The 20,299-nt window shown below is 37.7% G+C and overlaps 1 protein-coding gene across 6 annotated transcripts in view; it reads left to right on the top strand.

Moving 5' to 3' along the window:
• LOC18430003 (calcium-dependent lipid-binding family protein) overlaps window positions 1–20,299 on the top strand; it is a 169,149-nt gene that overhangs the window by 50,815 nt on the left and 98,035 nt on the right. For 5 of the 6 annotated variants that reach the window (XM_088870658.1, XM_088870665.1, XM_088870660.1 and 2 more), the window contains 10 exons: window positions 5,934–6,029; window positions 6,162–6,229; window positions 9,299–9,419; window positions 9,497–9,721; window positions 9,836–10,063; window positions 14,467–14,576; window positions 14,735–14,831; window positions 17,004–17,102; window positions 17,188–17,325; window positions 17,498–17,566. In XM_088870658.1, the coding sequence (XP_088726784.1) occupies window positions 5,934–6,029; window positions 6,162–6,229; window positions 9,299–9,419; window positions 9,497–9,721; window positions 9,836–10,063; window positions 14,467–14,576; window positions 14,735–14,831; window positions 17,004–17,102; window positions 17,188–17,325; window positions 17,498–17,566 (1,251 nt within the window). Of the gene's footprint in view, window positions 1–5,933; window positions 6,030–6,161; window positions 6,230–9,298; window positions 9,420–9,496; window positions 9,722–9,835; window positions 10,064–14,466; window positions 14,577–14,734; window positions 14,832–17,003; window positions 17,103–17,187; window positions 17,326–17,497; window positions 17,567–20,299 lie in introns of those variants that run through there. The other variant, XM_088870663.1, reaches the window with a different exon arrangement.

The raw sequence follows: 20,299 nt of genomic DNA on the forward strand, positions 1-20,299 counted from the left end.
TGGGATCTTATGTTAGCTACTCTCTTTTTTTTCTGGACATGTGCAGTACACTGTGTAAGGGGATAATTTTATAACCCATTTGTATAGGGTCCAATGACCTATTCTTTTTTTACCAGGAGTTCCGTTTACTTAAGGTACTCTTGGATTTACTTTAACCCCATTGTATTTATCCTTTCGATCAATACAAATGTTAACAATTATCAAAAAAAAAAAAAAAAAAAGCATTAGGCGGCTGGGGGGGTCCAAGCCGCCTAATGCTGGGGGGGTCCAAGCTGCCCACTATTGAAGCATTAGGCGGCCCAGTAGAAAGAAAAATGTGTCAATAGTTTAACATTTTAAGTATAACTGTATAACATATGAGAATTAGGGATTTAGGGCACATCAAATGTATAGTACACAAGTCCACATAGCACACATTCCTCCAGACTCCATAACCATAATTCCATATCCAATTATCCATAGTCTGATAGTTCATACTCCACAGTCCACACATAGTTAAAACTTAAAATTTACCAACCAAATTACCAAAGTTATCAAACCAGCGAACCACAAATCTGTAATACACAACCAATGAACCACAAATCTCCATAGCCTCATATATGTAGCCCATAGAAGCCTTGTTACTATCAACCATACAAAGGACTTTGACAAGAGGAAAAAATACCTTAAGAAAGCCTTTTAGCCCACACTAAAAACCTTAGAAAGGTAATATCTCTCGCATTCTTTCCATCCTGATCCTTGGACCACTTACATGCTCTCCAGTCATCCGTGGTAAACATCTGCCTCAGCTGAACTGTCCTCGAATGTATGCTAACTAGGCATGAGTACCAGGTCGCAATTCTTGTGAGCCCAGGCCTCACAATCTACTTCTTCTATGTAAATCTACACATCATGCTGAGGGTGAGAATGTGGCTACAAATGAAATTCGTAACTGACTTTGCCTTCTTCACTGCACCTAAAATTTCGCTCAAACCGCCAATAGCCTCAAGCATGAGGTTTATACACTTGGTGTCCAAACGATTCCAAGGTGTGATATGCTCAACAAATTAGGAGCAACATTATCTGTGACAACCTGTATAACATGCTGCTCCCAACCTCCTTAATTCCCTTCTCCTTAATTTGGAATATATAATGGGGATGACTATGATCAGAGGCATCAATAGACCTCAAAAAAAAGTCCTTAAAGGACAATTTAGTAGTAAATTCATCTGACTTGTTCTCTTCCTATCACTCCAAGCATTAGTCATAATAGAAACTCCATACTGAACCCATGCATCCTTTTGAACTTCAATAGCATCCCTCGTGAGACTCACCTTTTTTTCAAAAGAGGCTCTGAAAGCTCATATGGGGTAGGGCGTTTCATCCCTGGCCCAAATTGGCCAATTGCCTCTACCAAGGCATAGAAGTTGCTTAGGCAAGCGGTATTGGAAGGAATGCTCGCCTCGTAAAACCATGTAGAAATATATTTTGTAGCTCTACCTCTCTCTGCCTTCTTGATTTTATTTTTAATGGTGGTTCGCTTCTTTGTTTTCTCTTCTACAACCTCAGGGTGAGGCTGGGGCAAAAAACAATCCATAGGGCCTCTAACCCAAGGCCTCTTAGGCCTCGAACTCCTAGAAGCAATTACAACTCCCTTTCCCTTCCCCCTAATCTTGGATTGTTGTTGTTCTACTTCTACCTTTCGAAATCCCTCCCCGTCCTCATTAATGTCATCGTCATCATAACTGACTCGAATTCTAAACCTTATCTCTATTATGGATGCATGTCTCCCATCTTTTTTTATTTTTACAAGCCTCGAAAATATTTTTATCTCCTCTTTAATAACATCCGGAGCTTTTTTACGTGGGACAACATCCCCCTGATACTGGCAAGATGTTTCTTGAACAGGTTTATGCCCCTTTTTGTATCCTTTTCACAAAACTTGCGTCGTATGCAATTTTTATTTAAAGGATTCAGGTTGTAGCCATATTTCCAACCGGGATCATCATTTCGATTAGATCCTGAAAAAGACATCTCAAAAGAAGACAAGCAATCAAAACAAAAATCACTAACTTTGATTGCTCGATCTCCAAACTTCTACCTCTAAGATGTTTCTAAAGTCTCAAAATCTTCTAAAAAACCTTCTAGTATATTTATAAAACATCCAAAATTAAATCTAATATCAATAGGTGATTTTTAGATCAATTTCTCGTAACTTTGAGAAACCCTTCGATCATATGAAAATTACCAAAAACTAGTTTTTGGGGATTTTTCTCTTTTTAAAGTTTGCTCTAATGGGTTTTAGGTCTCAAATGAGCCTAAAACCCACAATTTTGCCTCTTTGGTAAACAATGTCCTCAACGAGGGGCATTTTTGCCCCTGGGTGGCAGCCCGCCTTAGCAGGTTCCCGAGTGCGTAGGTGGGCGCCCAATGATATCCCGCTTAATTTGAGAGCCATCGCCTAGGCCTTCTGGACTGCTTAAGCGTTGGGCGGTCTGCTTTTTAAGTCACTGCTTGGAGAACGAGGACCCATGGTTTTCCCCCCTCTCGAATTCTGTCTCTTACACTGCCTTGAAGTAGAGTATGACTTTGCAAGACTTTGCTAGTCTTTTCTTTTAGGATGTCATGAAGGATGATTAGAGGGCACTGACTCTAGATGATCCATCCCTTCCAATGAAAAGGACATGGTGGTCATCGACATGAGAACAAGCTAGGAGATGTTGCCTCACCCATGGAAGATCGAAGGTTTCTAGGAAAGAACTTCAAATGGTCCCTGTTAATGATGTTTAGTAACTCGCTGATGTAACTTGGGACCTGCCTGAGTTCACTTGGATGGTGCAGGTCCTTAGGATGTATGCGCCAACACGCTTTGGGGTCTTTTGTAATTAAATGCCCAAGTCTTGGACAAGCTTGGTGATTTTTTCAATCTAAGTTTGCTGCCCTGTGTCTCACCCATGTTGTCAGGGATTTGTGAAGTATGATTGTTTTTGTTTATCAGTTTTTCCTCCAGAACTTTCAATATTCCAACTTATTTGTGGTTTTGGATTGCAGGAGGGGTGCTAATACCATTTTTTCGACCCCTCTCAATTTTGCCGATTTGGACGCACTAATTAACTAAAAACTTCAGAATGGATGATTTTCAGAGTCCGGTTTTTACTTGGAAAAGTTTGCTAGGGCCGGATCTTCAAAATGGATTTCTAATGGTTATAAAAGCTTGGGTGAGGGTTCTATGAGGATTTAGAGCTGCAAGACCTAAAAGGGGTACAAGTAACCTTTTGATTGGGTAAATCTAGAGATTGGCCACCATTGTTGACTTTGGGTACATACTATGTATTTGTTCGTGATCGTCGTTCATTCAGTTACCATTTTCATGTTAGCTGTTTCTCGAGCTACCTTTGATCTCTGCAGATCTATGGACTTTTCCTCAGTAAACTAATTCTCAAGCTTCCTCAGCAGTCTTTTATTTTTTAAGATGAAAACTAGAAAATCACAATCACCCTTGGCCATTACATGAGAAATTGGACAAGTAGGGATGTGCTGTTAACCTCCCTCAAAGTCCAAAAATTTTCTCTAACTTTATGACACACCCCTAGCCATTTGATTTCATTCCTAGCAGCTAGGAGAGATTGTGACACTCTTTTACCAAAAATAAATGGTCTAATAGTACACAATCAGAAAAACCATTTGTAATTATACTTTATTTCAAACATTGCTAATGCACTACTAACAGTTGCATTAAAAAACCCAATAGTCTATTTCATTTTCTGATTGAAATATTTCGCCTCTCCCAATTTTCTCTTGGTTTTTTGAAATTTTTCTAGTTTTCATATTTTTCTGTTTTCCCTTTTTATTATATTTTATATTTTAGCTTTTTAACACTGTTTTGCTTTGTCAACTTTGGACTTGGTGAGTCAATGCGAGCTGGGGACGAGAGTCCGAGGGTGAGTCCATGTTCTAAAACATTGTTGATAGAAGATCAAGCATCCAAAACATGGTATGCCGATAGCCAGACACCCCGTTTCTCGATACAGTCATATGTTGGGAATTGGAACTGTGATACCATGCATGGTCATAAGGACCTTATTATTTTGATGAGAGAACTTCAGTGGCATATCCTCGTAACAGACTCAGGGCCTGTGGGCCATGGAGATGCAATCTTTTGCCTATTCCCTGGCCCATCTGATTGGTCCGGGAAACTTAAGCTGCCAATGGGACGACAACTTGCACATCAAGGGCGATTTGTCGAACTTCATGACATGGGCCAGCAAAGAGACTAACCTTCCGATGGAGACATAACCCAATATTCGACAAAATCCATCACCTTTGCTCCTTGCTTAACCTTCCGACATGAGAAGCCATCTCCTCTTGGATGTGCTATCCAAGGAAGGTACTGCTGGCCTGTCCACATGCATTACCCCCCACCGTACCCAAATAGAGACTAAGATGGCGGGGTACCTACTGCCACACTCTTGTGTGCCTTTTTCATTATCGTACCAAATTTTGCATGGAAAACTTAACACACAAATTTGTCCCTCTTGATCCCATTATTGTTACCTGACAGGCTTAAAAGGCCAAAATAGATATAGTTTTGCAGTGAAACATAGAGAATTTTCAGTGGAGTTTGGATGAATCCAATGAATCTTGCAGGGATAAGTCATTCTCTGGTTGCTGCAACCATACAACAAATGACAAATGCTGTACCATGATATCTCTAGTTTAGAGCATCCTTTTGGACATAATTTTTCACCTCAACTGGCCGCCCCGTGGGCACCCCCACAATTGTCAGTTTGTTACATGACAATCCCTCACAGAAACACCTTATAAGCTAGTTCCATGAGTACTGGGAAATGAAAATGAAAAGAAGCTTCCTCATATTAAATGTCTTGCCAAAGATGAAATACGCCCCTCATCCACCCTTTGCCTAACTCATTTGAGAACTTCACATCAATTGCACTGTACCCCTTTCAAGATCCTATTGTTCCTATCCAGCTTTCTCAAGTTCTATCCCCAATTGAGTCTTCCAACCAACTGCTAGCAGATCCTATCCCAATAACTGAGCTTAATTGCTCGATCTTGGAAATGGAAAGAAGCTGGTAAGTGTGACGTCCATGATCATGCTTGAGACTCTTTGCCCCTCGAATGCAAGACATGCTGTATACAGAAGTATACTGCTGACACATAACTTAATTGCCTAACTAATGGTCTTTAGTCTGTCGGTAAACCTCCGGCAACTCTACCTGTTGGGCAACATTTGATATGAGGAATGGATCTTCATATTTGACGAAGTAAAGACAGCTGACCATCATTCTACTGGAACATATTTCTCTGCCCTTGTTTTGTCCAGTTTGAACTTTTTTTTTTTGTTTTCATGTACATCTGCACTCATTCGAGTGCTGTTCTCTAGGTTGCTCCCGAATCATATAGAGCCATGCTAGTGTATGCCTCCACTGAATTTGCCACATCATTTGTGAGCATGGCATCACTAGAGATGTGTAAGATCCCCGCTTTGCCTGCTTGTCACCTGCGTTTTTCATTGCATACAGGCGATGGATACTCTACACACTGACATTATCATTATCAATTTTCAGTGGTTTGATATGTCTAGAGGTCTAAGATAAGATTTTTTCATCAGTTTGTCTGAGACTTTCATCTATCTCTCTTTTTTTTATTTTTTCTGGTAATTATGTTAAAACACTTAACACCTGCCTTGATCTTTACCTTTTGAAGAACATCATACTAGTACCAGGAATAGGCTTGGGAAAATTGATTTAAGTACCATGAATTTCATATGAATTAGCTGACTATTTGTTATGCTTTACTTCATGGAAACTTACAAGTTTCGAAATTTTAAATATTCATTGTGTTCTGTTCTTTGGATTTCATTAATGAGTTTGTGACTTGGTTCTGGTACATTTTCCTTATCTGTATGTTTGACATTTCAATTTTGTTTGTAGGTCCTGATGGCAAGTTATAATCGCTTTGTAGATTTTTTAAATAGGACTCATGCTGTGAGTCCCACTGTTGCATCTGAAACTGCCACAGCTTTACAGGTGACTGACCTGATTTCATTTTACTCCAAATATTTTATGTATACATGCTGATTTTTTAACTGCTATCCAATTTGATCTGTATTGAAAATTTTTCTTTATTAGTAACTTACTTTGGGATGCTCTCTGGTGCAGTTGAAGATAGAGAAAGTAACTCGGAAAGCTCAAGAGCAGTTTCAGTTTGTATTAGAAGAACAAAGCAGGTGTTTGTGTCATATTTGCTGCGTCTTAGGTTTACTGCTTTTATTCCTGTTTGATTGTCTTGGATGATATTTTTCGCTGTTTTGGCTTCCTCTATCGGATTGATTTTGGCTGTCTGTTGTGGTTTCCTTACAATGGAGTTGAGATGTACAGATTTGGTACGTGCTAATCATTTTGTAAATGTTCAGATTTGGTATGTGCTAATCATTGTGTAAATTTTTTTATCAACTTGACCAGGTGGTCTTTTGCAATTTGTAGTATTATATAATGTCTATACCGAATTGCTAGTTGTAATTGCTTGTTGTAATGTCGCCAGAGTGGCTTAATGTTATTAAGTACTGGTTATTTACCTAGTAATTTTTGGATTTGGGAATTATGTGTCCTGAGTCTGGGATTAGGTGTGTAAGTGGGTCGGGCCTGAGCCGACCCGGCCCGGCCTGTTAAGGTCACGAGCCTTGTTTGCAGGCCCTGTTGGCCCAATGGGCCCCATGAAGGGCCATGGTTCCAGCCTATGACAGGATGGGAATTCAAGGTCTGTCAGGCCTGATTGGTCCTTTTTCATTATTTGGAACTACAGAAATTTTACCTTATACTAAGGCCTGGGCCCTTCATGTCTCAACGGTCCCTATGATGGGGCCGAGACCTGGCTCATGACAGGTCAGGCCTGGCGCAGCCCAGGTGCACCCCTATCTGGGATAAAGTGAGTCTGAAATGCTCTAAGCATTTGTGTTGAAGTCAGCAGGCTTATGTATGCGAGTGCAAGAGGGCAAAGACTTTTAATTGTATTCCAAATGGTGATGTAGAATCATGTAATGACCGGAATAGAACATTATTAGTAACTTTATTATGTACTGTGCATTTATGACTTAAGGAAATATTCAAGCATATGTACACTGTAGTCCATCTCAAATTGAAGAAGGCATGGCAGAAGTGTTTGATATGGGTCTTTGATCTTCTTCTGTTGTTCTTTTAACAAGTCAGAGATTTAAAATTGTACACATAAATGACTTCTGTGCTTGGTCGGTTTCCTGGAAACAACAGATGGTTCATCTGATAGTGATTGCTTCCACCGTGTCATTGCTATTAAAAAGCAAAAATGAAAACAGCATAGCTGGGTTTCTTGGTCCTTCTTTTTACCTAATTGCAAACGTTCTTTTATGAGCGCTTAATTTTACTTTGCTTTGCTATATATTAAATGTAGGTGGTGGTTAGAACAAAAATCAGCAAGAAAAATATAGGTTATAAACTAATAACTTGTTTGTGTGATCTCATTCTGTTTTGGGACATGTAGAAATGATGGTCCTAGTGAGAGTAAGGCTCCACATACAACTTTAGATGGATTTCTAGTATACATATAATAAAGTAATAAACATGCAATTCACAACCCCACCCCCCCTCCTCTTCCCCTCTATATATATATATATATATGTGTGTGCGTGTGTGTAATGCTTGCATGCATGTGGAAGAAGATTACACACACTAGAGAAACATGTACAAGTACTTCTGCAGGTGGAACCTACTTAGGGGTTTTCTGGTGACCTAAATTTTGGGGATGCTCTTGCCTCATCCTATTGACCAACCTAAAAGAAAAAGAGTTGAATTCTTACCCTAAAATTGCCTGGAAATAATCTTTCCCCAGGATTGACCATCAATTTTTTCACACTAGCAAATCCAGGTGTTAGGGACTCAAAATAGTTTTTCAATTAATTCCTTTGACATTGTTCATTTGGTGACTTTAAGTTGTTGGGAAGGAGATGGGGCCAAACTCTTATCATTCCAGAATGACAAAGGTGCAAGGATTTTTGATAATTGTATCCTTGCAGTGGACAACCTTACTCCTCCTCGCCATTTTATCCCTTTGTAAAGTGGGCCACTGCTAGACTACAGGCAGCTAGAACAGATGCTTACTGCCCCACTCTCTTCCTTTGGGAAACCATGCCTTCAATTTTAGCTTATCTTTCTTTACCTCTTCTAAATTTCTTTGGAGGTGTTATGTGAACTTCTCAAGCAGGACATTATTTTCCTAAAATAAAAATAAAATATAGAAAGCAAAAAAGAAAAGAAAAGAAAAGAAAAGAAAAGAAAAGAAAAGAAAAGAAAAGAAAAGAAAAGAAAAGAAAAGAAAAGAAAAGAAAAGAATGTCAAGCACAATTCTTAAGGTGATGAGATCTTGCCAATATCTTTTAGAGTTTAAACTTGGGATTGTTTTGTAACTTGGGGCTTGGACTTGGCGTGTCTTGTTGGATAGCATTAAAATTACAAAAGCTAGAGCAAAGCCCAAAAAGGGAAAATAATAAAAAATAATAACATTTAGTGGCTGAGTATGGGTTAATTTCCCATGTCCCTTGGTAGAAACCGAAGAAATTCAATTCTGTTTCCTGCAGATGAGAAACCTAGAAAAATATAGTACTTGCTGTGTCTCTGGATACTCACTTAGTCCTTCATGAAACTTGGAGGAATTCCTTAAAATTCTTTTCCAGTATTATAATCCCATGGTACTTGGGATAGAGCCGAATTGAGTTGGTCTGTGTGAGCCTAAGTCTCATGAAGGAGTTTTGAATTTGTGATTGTTTCCCATGAACATACTTTCAACAAATGATGGAGTTACCTGCATGATGGAGTTACCTGCAACTTAGCTTCGTAGGTTTCTCCCATGACATTCTGGTATGGGAACACTTAGAACTGAGTCTTTATTCTAATAATTAGGGATGTATTTCTCTAAAGCTGATATATTACGCATGCATTTACAGTTGAAGATGAGGTTGTAGAAATGATAGATGCATTTGGTATATTGGAGATCATGCTGATGTATGTGAACCTCTAACCTTAGAAAACTGAACCAAGTATGGACCGAAAGATGAATGTGATTATCATTTTGTTTTGTGGCCTTCTGATGCTTATTATTGAAAATTGATTTTGCCTTTCACTGGAAGTAAGCTTCTCATTTGTGACTTCATTATTCACAATGGGTTAAATGATTTAGAATGTATGCTTCGAATTATATTATTCATTTTTTAAATGTATATTATGCAATTATTCACGCTTGAAATTTACGCTTTATCGTGGCCCAGGTTTGCGCTTGATATTGATTTTGATGCTCCCAAATTGAGGATCCCCCTTGAGACAAATGAAAATATACCATCAGATGGGAGTTTTATTTTAGATTTTGGTCATTTCACTTTGCATTCTAAAGTAAGTATCTTATGTTGGTGTTAACTATCTATTTTGTGTTGCTTTGGTTTTAACTAAGAATTAGTAACCTTCTGCAGAATCACTTTGATGAGCAAAGGCAAAGTCTGTATTCACGTTTTTATATATCGGGTAGAGACATTGCTGCTTTCTTCGTGACTGGATTTGAGAGTGCAGATAATAGAGATGTAAATCTGAACCAAGCAATTTTTGGAAGTCAAATCTGTTGCCTTCCTCTTCCTAAGAATGTTAGTCAGTTCTATCCACTAATTGACAGATGCGGAACATCAGTGATTGTTGACCAGGTAGATGTATAGCCAGTGGATAAGCTTGTTGGTTTTTTGTGTAAAATGTTTAAACTTGTCAAGTGGATTCCATGGCTTCTTCCTTCCTCATTTATCTTATGTTTTGATTACAAGATCAAAGTGCCGCATCCAAGTTACCCATCAACCAGAGTTTCATTTCAAGTACCCAACCTTGGTATACACTTCTCACCAGCAAGATATGGAAGAATTATGGAGTTATTAAGCATTTTGTATGGCACTCTTGAAACGAATGATTCAGCAGATACAAAAGACTTCCAAACCTGCCGAGTTTCTTGGCATCCTGCAGAATTGTCAGCTGATGCTCGGATTCTTGTTTGGAGGGTATGCTTTTTCCTTTTATACTATACGTGTGTTACTGGGAGTTGTCATTTTTAACGATTAACAAATCATAAGAAGATGAATAAAAGAGAAGAAGAAAGGAAGAAGGGAGACGAGAGAAAGAGGAGAAACAAGCGAGAGAAGAAGATAGGAAGAAGTGAGATGAGAGAGAGAGAGAGAGAGAGAGAGAGAGAGAGAGAGAGGTGTGTGGAGGATTCCCTTATGGTTGAATACTACACCATGCACCTCGTAATATTTTATTTGTAATAATTAATTGTCAAAAAAAAAAAATCTATTTATAATAGATGATGTTTATACATATCACAAAAATTCCCTTTGTAAGTAATTTCGCTGTAAAGATGATATCATCAGCATAACACACCAGAACAATAACTCTAGTAGATTGTTTCCGTATAAATGCCGACTGTCACGGGACTCCGTTGAAACTCTTATGCTATAACAATTTCTCTAAACTTCTCAATCCATGCATGTGGGGGTTGCTTAAGGCCATTAATTGCTTTCATCAACTTACATACTTTGTCTGACTCCCCTTGAGCAACAAATCGTAGTGGTTGCTCCCTATACACCTGTTCTTGTGAATCATCATGAAGGACTGTGTTCTTGATATCAAGTTGCCACAATAGTGACCCCTTATTTTCTGTTATAGATATGAGCACTCGAATAGAATTAAGCTTGGCGACTGGAGCAAATGTCTCAGAATAGTTAATACCAAATCTATTTAGCTGATATTTAACTATATACACCCAACGGTATCAAACTAGTCTCTTTCGTGCCGGCAGATCATTATGCTCCCACATGCCATTTGGTTGAACTACAGCCATCTCCTCGTCCATTGCTCTCTTTCATGTAGTATGTGAAAGAGCTTCCTAACAGGACTTAAGTAGATAGATGGAGGAAGTGCGAAGGCAAAGTTCCGATAGGAAGAAGGCATATTTTCAAATGTAACAAAATGAGGAATTGGATATTTAGTGCAAGATCGCTGAGCTTTACGAAGTTCTATCGAAAGATTAACATTATTATATGCCCAGGAGTGCGTTGTGGGGCAAGAAGTGGACGTCAACAAAGACGAAGTTTGATTGGTTGGCTGAGCTGGTGGTGATGGCACTTCCGTCACTTTCCTTCTTGTATATGCTTTGAGGGGTGGCTCCTATGGAACATTAACAATAGGAGGAAAGATGGACTCTACAGGAGTAGACACTTGAGGTGGTGAGAAGAGTCATCAATGGGAATAGGAATGGGGATAAGAATGGAAGAGGAAGAAGAAATGGGTTTTTCGTTGTGCAAATTCTCTCCTTGAGTGGGATCCCTTAAGTCAATTAGAAAAATATGGAGTATTTAAAAAAAAGGTAACATCCGCACAAACAAAGCGTTTCTTGAATATAGGATGATAGCATCAATAACCTTTTTGTCTATGAGAATATCTAAAAGACGCACACTTAACAATTGGAGGAGTACCAGGGCCCAGTACATGGACAAAACAAACTCACCCAAAAATTTGAGGGATCTTAAGGAAAGGTCCATTGGGAAAGAGTATATGGTGTGGTGATATTCTATCTAAAACAGAGGAAGGCATGTGATTCATCAAATAATGAATAGTCAAATGCAACATCCCCCGCTATTGTATGAGAAATTTTCCTCTATCTCCCATTCTGTTTTGAGGGGTGCGCACATGTGATATTTGATGCAAAATACCATGTGTGGCTAAATATTTCTAAGAATCTTAGGATAAACATTTCATTGAAAATATCCATGTCATCCAAGAGAAATCATCCGCAAGAATTTAAAAACTACTTGTAACGTAACAAAATCTAAACTCTAGAAGGACACCAAATAACTGAATAAAAAATACTTGTAACGTAACAAAATCTAAACTCTAGAAGGACCCCCAAATAACTGAATAAACAATTATTAAAGGAACGTACCTGCGTGTATCAACTCTTGGGTGAAAAGGAATCCTATGATGCATGCCTAACTCTCAAGCCTCACAATCTAGGGTTGACACATATTCTATGAATTAACAACTTTGAAATTATTGATAGATGGATTACCATGCCGGCAATGCCATGGAAGAGGGGAAACACTGGAATGAAGAGCAACACCAACAAAATTCGGTTGAGATAGTAGAGTCCACTAGACTCACGGCCACCACCAATCGTCTACTTCGCCTTTAGATCCTAAAAACCAAAGTATTAAGGATAGAAAGTCACTGAACACCAAACAGATTTGGTTAATTTTCCGACTGGCAACAAGCTGAATGGAAACTTTGGAAGATAGAAAACAAATGGCAATGAATGTGAAGAAGTCAGACAAACAATGTCTTTACTAGACACACTAAATAAGGAACTAATGTAACAAAAGTAGTAGAATCTGATGGCCTGAGAGAAGAAAACACAAAAGACTCACTCTCGTCATATGATTAGAGGCTTATGAAACAATGACCAGGGGAGATGGCCTCTGAGATGCAATAAGTGCAGTATCTATATTTGCCAGAGTGGCAGTGGATGAAGAGGGATCAGTAGATAGCTGTTGACTTTTCGTCGGCTTGTTGTATTCTTCACATTAGAGCAAAACTGTCACTAGCAGAATTAAGAGCTCGGTTTTGATCATTGGATCCAAGTAAATGCATATTATCACTCTTAGAATAGGTCGCCTGATTAGCTCAAGTGGGCTATCAAACTTATCCCTACATTTTTCAGCCGTTTGGTTGGTCCGTCCATAGAGAGTGCACTTCCTGTTACCTCGGCCTCTACTACGACCTTCCTCTGAATCACAACCACATCCTCTATTTTCACCAACATGACCTCTACCGTCACCTCTGCCCATGAAGGAAGTCAAGGAAGATTCATCACTAGTACTGGCAGCTGTTGGAGGGGTAGATATGGTAACTTGTTGAAGACAGGAATGCACATTGTTGAGAGAGCTTATTGCTAGCTAAGATTTGCGCAAGAACAGAATGGTACTCACCCATATGGCCGGACAAGAATTTTGCAACTCTAAATTCTTCTCTTTTCTTGTTTAGGAGGTCTGTATCATTTGATAGGGGTGGATTCATGTTTAACTCTTCCCACGTACCTCGAAGAATATTGTAGTAGTCACTATGGCTCTTGTCACCTTGCTTTAAAAGAAATATGCTCTCATAGAGTTGATAAATTACAGAGATAAAATATCTGAAAACTATATTTCATGCATGGCCTCCAACATTTCCTTGACAGTATCAAAAAACATAAAATTAGCAGTCTCGCATGGGTTCCATAACTAGGTCATAAGTTGATACTTTTCCTTAAGCCACTTTTCATACCAAGGATCTGACTCTTTCGGCCCATCTTTAGTTAAAAATTTCATCGTACTCCTCGCACTTGAAATACCGTTATAGACTGGGCCCTTAGGAGGTAATTCTGCTCATTAATGTCATATTAGTTGCTGGAATTCCTATCTTGTCATTTATGAGTAAAAAAAATCCATGCTTAATTTCTTCAGCCACAAGGGCAAGACAATCACTGGAAAAAAAAGGTGTGCAAGGATATATCAGGCCGAGCACACTATTAGAAGCCCTAAACCCTAAAACACTAATTGAACCTTATTATCCAATGAATCACAAAAAAAAAAAGGTTGCGTGGCAAAGGACTGAACAAACAACATTTCAGTCACTCATGGAGAGAATACTTATTATTCTGGTGTCAATAAATAAAGATCTCTCTGCTAGAACTCACGGATGAGCCCCAACATGCCTTCAACAGCTTCAGCCACTCACGTCGAGACATTTCAGCAACTATACCTCTTGGCTTTCGACATCCAAGAGAGGGAACCTCAGTAACACAAACATTCACAGCACCCACAGGCCAACATTCTGGCCTTGCACACACAAAAAAGGAAACTAGGTACCCATTGACGAAATCAACTCCAATGCGTTTAGGGTTTCCTTTTTTTCCCCCCTTTTGAAAGGAAAGGGGAAGACAAAATGAGAGGGGAAGATGAGAAAATCAGTTTAGATTTGCTCAGATACCATGTTGACAATCAACAAATCACAAGAAGATGAAGAAAAGAGAATAAGGAAGAAGTGAGACGAGAGAGAGAGAGAGAGAGAGAGAGAGAGAGAGAGAGAGAGAGAGAGATTGTGACAAAATAGGGTGCATCGAGGAGATCTAATTCCCTTAGGTTTGAACACTACTCTGTGCATCTGTTAGTATTTTATTTATAATAGATAATGTTTATATATATTACAAAAAAAGTCCTTGTATGTAATTTAATGAAACCTAATTTCTTAAAGTTTATGAAAATGACAAAGATAACCACACTGCAGTGTGCACTAATAACCACAAAATAATTTAATCTTTAACAGTCTCCAACTGGTTTTGAAATTAAAAGTTTTTTGTGTGCTTTTCAAGGGAATAGGGAATTCAATGCCTGAGTGGCAGCCTTGTTTTGTTGTGCTTGCTGGGTTATACCTTTATGTTCTAGAGTCTGAAAAATCTCAGATCTACCAACGCTGTTGCAGGTAGGTGATCTTTTTTTCCTTAATTCAATTTGGTTTCTTGCTGTCACTGTGATCCTATGGCCAATGGTTTCACTTTTATCTGTCTTGATAGTTATCCAATTCCTTTTTTGCTCAAAAGTGACTTTTTTCAATTTGGAATTACATTTTTCTTCTAACAGCATGGCTGGTCGACAAGTATTCGAGGTTTCTCCTGCAAGTGTTGGAGGATCGCAATTTTCAGTTGCTGTGAGTTTTAGGGGCCTGGATATGCAGAAGGTATTGTTTTCTCCAGGTTATGTTGCTTGAATGTGAATCTCTTTTTTATTCTTCAAAGCTATTATTGGTAGAGAAAAATTGAAAAGTATTACATGCAGGGACAAGTAAATAAATGATTTAATGGATGGTGGAAATCCTACATCCAAATTTGCTGCACTAACCTATAACCATTTACCTAGAAAGCACCAACTTATAACCTATTTGCTTTTTTGACTACTATTCTCATTTCCGTGCAGGTGCCTTATTGTTTCTAAATATTATTGTCCTTCCTCTAGGGGACTTGACCAGCATCTCTTGACATTGGGCCTCTCCCTTTTCAGTTAGAGCTTGTTCAAAATGCTGATACGAATTCTTACTCCACTCACAGAACCTATGGCCAAGACTCTTCTGGGCTAGGTTCCTGTTTAGTAGCAGCACCTTCTCTCATAAACCAGGCTATTGCAACGTTTCACTTTGCATGTCCTTATGTACCCCAAGGAGAAAACAATTGTTTCTTTATTTCTATGCCCTGGATAACCAGTATGCAGATCTTCCATAGAAATTTATCCCTTCTATTCCAAGCCAAGTCTGCCCATTCTTTCATTAAAGAACAATTTACCAAACAATAAACCCATTAGTGATGAAACAGTCATAGTCATCATCGTAATCATCAAAGCCTTTTCCCAACTAATTGGGGTGGGTTACACGAATCTTGGTTTGCTATTTTGCTCTATTAAGGGCCAAACCCTCAATGAGGCCAAGTCTCTATATCTTTCTTCACTACTTCCAACCATGTCCTTTTGGGTCTACCCCTTGCCCTTTTTGATCCTTCCTCTTGAACTATTTCGCACCTCCTAACAGGTATTTTATTGAGTTTGTGCCACAAATGGCCAGCCCACTTAAGTTTACTCTCATCTTAGCGCCTATTGATCTCACGCATATATTCTCCCGAATGTATTCATTTTGAAATCTATCCCTAGTCATTTTGCTTGTCCATCTCAACATTCTCATCTGAACTACACTCATTCTTTGGGGTTGTTGTTTCTTGATCTCCCAACATTGCACCCCATAAAGTTAATCTGGTCTGAAATATGTCCTATAGAACTTACCCTTCAGCTTCATAGGTATGAGGTTATCACATAAAACTCCGGTTATGCAGCACTACATTCGCCCACTCTGTTGTAATTCTATGTGCAACATCGTCCTTAATCTCTCCATTTTCTAGATTATCGACCCAAGATATCGACAGTGCACTCTACTTCCACAAATTCCTTTTGATAAAAGATCAGTTAATGTATACTTTCTTCCTATACTCTTCTCATTCTTGCAAATTCGTTTCTTCACTGGGATGAGCAGGGATCTGAAACCAAGCCTGCATGGATATTCAAACTTCTTTGGGAATTCTGCCTAACCGCAGGCTTTATTTTAAATTTTTGGTGCATGTTTATAATATGATCCTGTTTTTTCTCATTCTACCTTGATATTGCTTCTTTCTTTGTAATCTTTCCATGCAAACTCCAATTAATAGGGCTGGCACCAAAGGAAGGTCGGTGAAAATGTTTAGCTGGAAGAGGGCAGTGTGAAAGTTAAAAATGAGTTATGCTTACGGAGTTTATATTTTCTCAAAGAATTAGGCCATTCGCTGCCTAATTTTTTCTAGGCTTATATGTACCTTTTGTTGTATAATAGTGAAGAAGTTCATTCTTTTTGGCTGTTATTTGCATAAATTAAACAATTTTTTTAATGCTGTTTGTGATGATATTTGTTAATTTTCCTTTGTTGATCAATCCTTGAATGATTTCAACTATGTTAGCACCCATTGCCTCAAGTGTCAATTTTTTCATCACTGCGCATTGTAGTTTTTGGAAAATTGCTATTTTCTGCTTCAGCCATTGCTTGTGAATTTGATTTGTCTTTGACTTCTACTTATTTGTGTTTCCTGTTTTTCTGGTTCGTCACGCTTATTTTCCCTTTGAAGGCATATCTTTTTCTACTTATTTTCTCAAAGAGAGTGTTTTGTGGATAGAATATAAATTATTTGGAGATACTTGTGGAACATTTGCAATATAGGTGAAATACTTTTCATCATTTTTTTTTTCTCTTTATTTGATCAAATAAATTGTTGTTGATGTGAACAATTTTGATCTTTTGTTGTTCATTTACCATTTTGTTAACATTTTTTTGTGTTTCCAGGCTTTGGAGTCATCAAGTACTCTGATTATAGAGTTTACAGATGATGAGGAGAAGGCTCTTTGGATTAGAGGCCTTGTCCAAGCCACGTACAGAGCTTCTGTAAGATTTAATTTGAGCTCTTTCTCATGTCTCTCATATTCAAGTGCTCCCAGAGTCAGAGCTTCGTTTCTAATTTGGCATGTAGGCACCTCCTCCCATGGACATGCTTGGAGAACCTTCGCATGGCATATCTGACTTGAGTGGGGCTCGCATCACTTCTGAAGGAGCTGATCTTGTTGTCAATGGTACCCTCGTAGAAACAAAGCTATCTATTTATGGAAAGGTACTAATTGATATGGCTATGACACCGAAAATGACATACTTCTTGTTGAAAAAATGCTGGAGTGAACTGGGATATCATTGGTGGTTGATTTCCTTACATATGGTGATAATAATATTGCAACAGAAGAGATCCTAAGCTGCCTTTTCTTTATTATTTCTGCAATTGTTTCCAGGTCCATGATGAAGATGGTGAAGCTCGTGGGGAAACTCTTGTGCTAGAAATCCTTGCAGGTGGAGGAAAGGTAAGAGTCATTTGTATGGATTTCTGAATGGATAATGTGTGAATCTTCCTAGTAGTTATGTTTCTTGATTTCCTTAACCATGAACTGGTTTCCTTTGAGAGAAATTTAAAGTAATTAGCTTCTATAAGCTGTGTTAAGAATTGAATCGACAATTGCTCCTCTCGGTAATCAAGTTTTTTTCATGTTTACCTCTAGTATTGAACTCTGTTTTCTCCTGTCGATCACACCCTTCTTTATATCCTTAATCCTCATATTAGCAAGTACCAAGTTGCTCGATATTTTATCTGTTTGTCATAATAGAATTAATACTTTAGTGTGGGCGTCGGAGACTTTGACCGTGAATATTCTATGACTTTGGTTGCCATAGCCTTAAGGGAAGTTTGTGTGATATGATGATAAGGACCATACTAGGACTCTCTCTGTCATCTTTGCCCTTCCTATACCAAACCTCTACTATATTCTGTCAGGGAGGACAAATGGAAATCCGGGCACTCTTTTTAAATGAGATGGATCCTGTATGTAGGCTGCAGTTGATTTTGATCGTCACTAGAGGCCATTTTCTTCTTTCTGAGAATGGTTTGTAAGTTCTAGCTGGTGAAAATGGAGGACAGTAAACTAGATGAGAGATCTATCTGGTAATTTATGTGGGCAATTATTGTTAGTTATTTTTTAAAATAATCTTTAGCCTATTTTATTTTAGGGAAATGACCTTGTGAGATGCTCCCACACCCATGTGTGTAGGACCCCAAAGGATCATCATTAAATTTGGTACATATCTCTAGAAAAGTCAAATCACACACCCATGTGATAACTTTTCTAGAAATGTGTGTCAAATTTAAGGGTGATCCTTTCAGATCCTATATACATGGGTGTGGGAGGGTCTCATAGAATCATCACTCTTTATTTTATATATTATTCAATAAACAATTAAGCATGACAGAATTACCTTCTATATATATATATATATATATATATATATATATATATAGATATGGAAAAAGATGGGATTAGCCCACTAGCTCATGAACTTATAAGCCCAACGTTCCAGATTGATTCTGGGCCGATCAGACTATCACGGATGTTCGGTAGTGTTTGAAATTTTAGGCGTGTGTTCATAAAACATAGATGAATCTTCGAAAAAATATCAAAAAAATATTTTGCATGAAATAAATTGACCAAAATAGCCTTAAAATATCACGAATAATATTTTTTATATTTTTATTAGGTGTGCCTTGATGAGAAGAACACACACCAAAAATTTCAAGTGATTTGGATCTGTAGAAAAAGAAACTAAAATTCAAGCACTACCGGATACCCGTGATCATCCGATTGCCTCAGATTCAATCTGGGCCGTTGGGCTCATATGTTCATATGAGCTAGGAAAACACTACGCAATGCCTATAGGCGGAAATGAACAGTGATTTCGCCTACCCCCATCACCGTCCAAAGTTCATCGCGCGGTCACGATTGTCCAGTAGGGTTTCATTTTTCATTTTTTTTATACAAATCGGAATGACTTGAAATTTGTAGCGCAATATCATCAAAAATGGGGGAATCTTTGAAAGTTATAAAAAAAATATTTTACATGAAAAACATAACCAATATACCCCCGAAACGTTTTAGGGGTATTTTGGTCAATTTAGTTTTCGCGAATAATATGTTTTATATTTTTATTAGATGTTCCTCAATACGATGTACATACCCTCAATATTTTTGGTCATTCTGATTTGTAAAAAAAAATTAAAAACACCTCCAGACAATCGTGACCTCGCGATGAAATTTTTACAGTGATGAAGGCAGGCGAAATCACTATTCATTTTCACCTATAGGCGTTGGAAAGACTTTTCCATATATATATATATATATATATATATATATATATATATATATATATATATATATATACTTGTGGTGTAGACCTTTGAAGTGCTCAACACTTTTAAACATTTAGATATCCTTATCTTATAATATAGTAACTTTTAATTTAAGGGTATTTTAAGTAATTAGTCAAGGATAAACTAGAAATTCCTAATAGAAACAAAAATATTTATTAACAATAGTGGACAATGATATTATCGATATGGTATGTGACATCACCCACAAGATGCATTAACTGTTTTTAACTATTAATAGAATGCCACTATTTTCTAATAAAAATATCCATGCTAATCTTCTAAATGACAAAAACTCTTCTACTTGAAAAATTTTGTATTATAATTTAAGGGTATTTTAGTGTTTAAAAATGTAGAGCACCTTAAGGGTTTACACCACCAAGTGGTGTAGCCTAACAAAACCCATATATATATATATATATATATATATATATATATATATGTGGAAGATACTACAAAACGCCTATAGGCGATAATGAACAGTGATGTCGTCTACCCTCATCACCATCCAAACTTCATCGCATGGTCACAGTTGTCCGGTAATGTTTCAATTTTTATTTTTATTTTACTACTCGAAATGATCTGAAATTTGGAGCGTATGTACATCTTATTGAGGCACACTTAATAAAAATATGAAAAAAAATAATTCGCAAAATATAAATTGGCCAAACAAATGAAAATTGAAACACTACCTGACAACTGTGACCGTGCGATGAAATTTGGATGGTGATGAGGGTAGGCGAAATCACTGTTCATTTTCGCCTATAGGCGTTCGAAAGAGTTTTCTTATATATATATATATATATATATATATATATATTTGGCTATTCAAAGTTATACT

The sequence above is a fragment of the Amborella trichopoda genome, chromosome 6 (assembly GCF_054954075.1).
Source record: "Amborella trichopoda isolate Santa Cruz 75 chromosome 6, AtrichopodaSantaCruz75HAP2 v2.0, whole genome shotgun sequence".
NCBI lineage: Eukaryota > Viridiplantae > Streptophyta > Magnoliopsida > Amborellales > Amborellaceae > Amborella > Amborella trichopoda.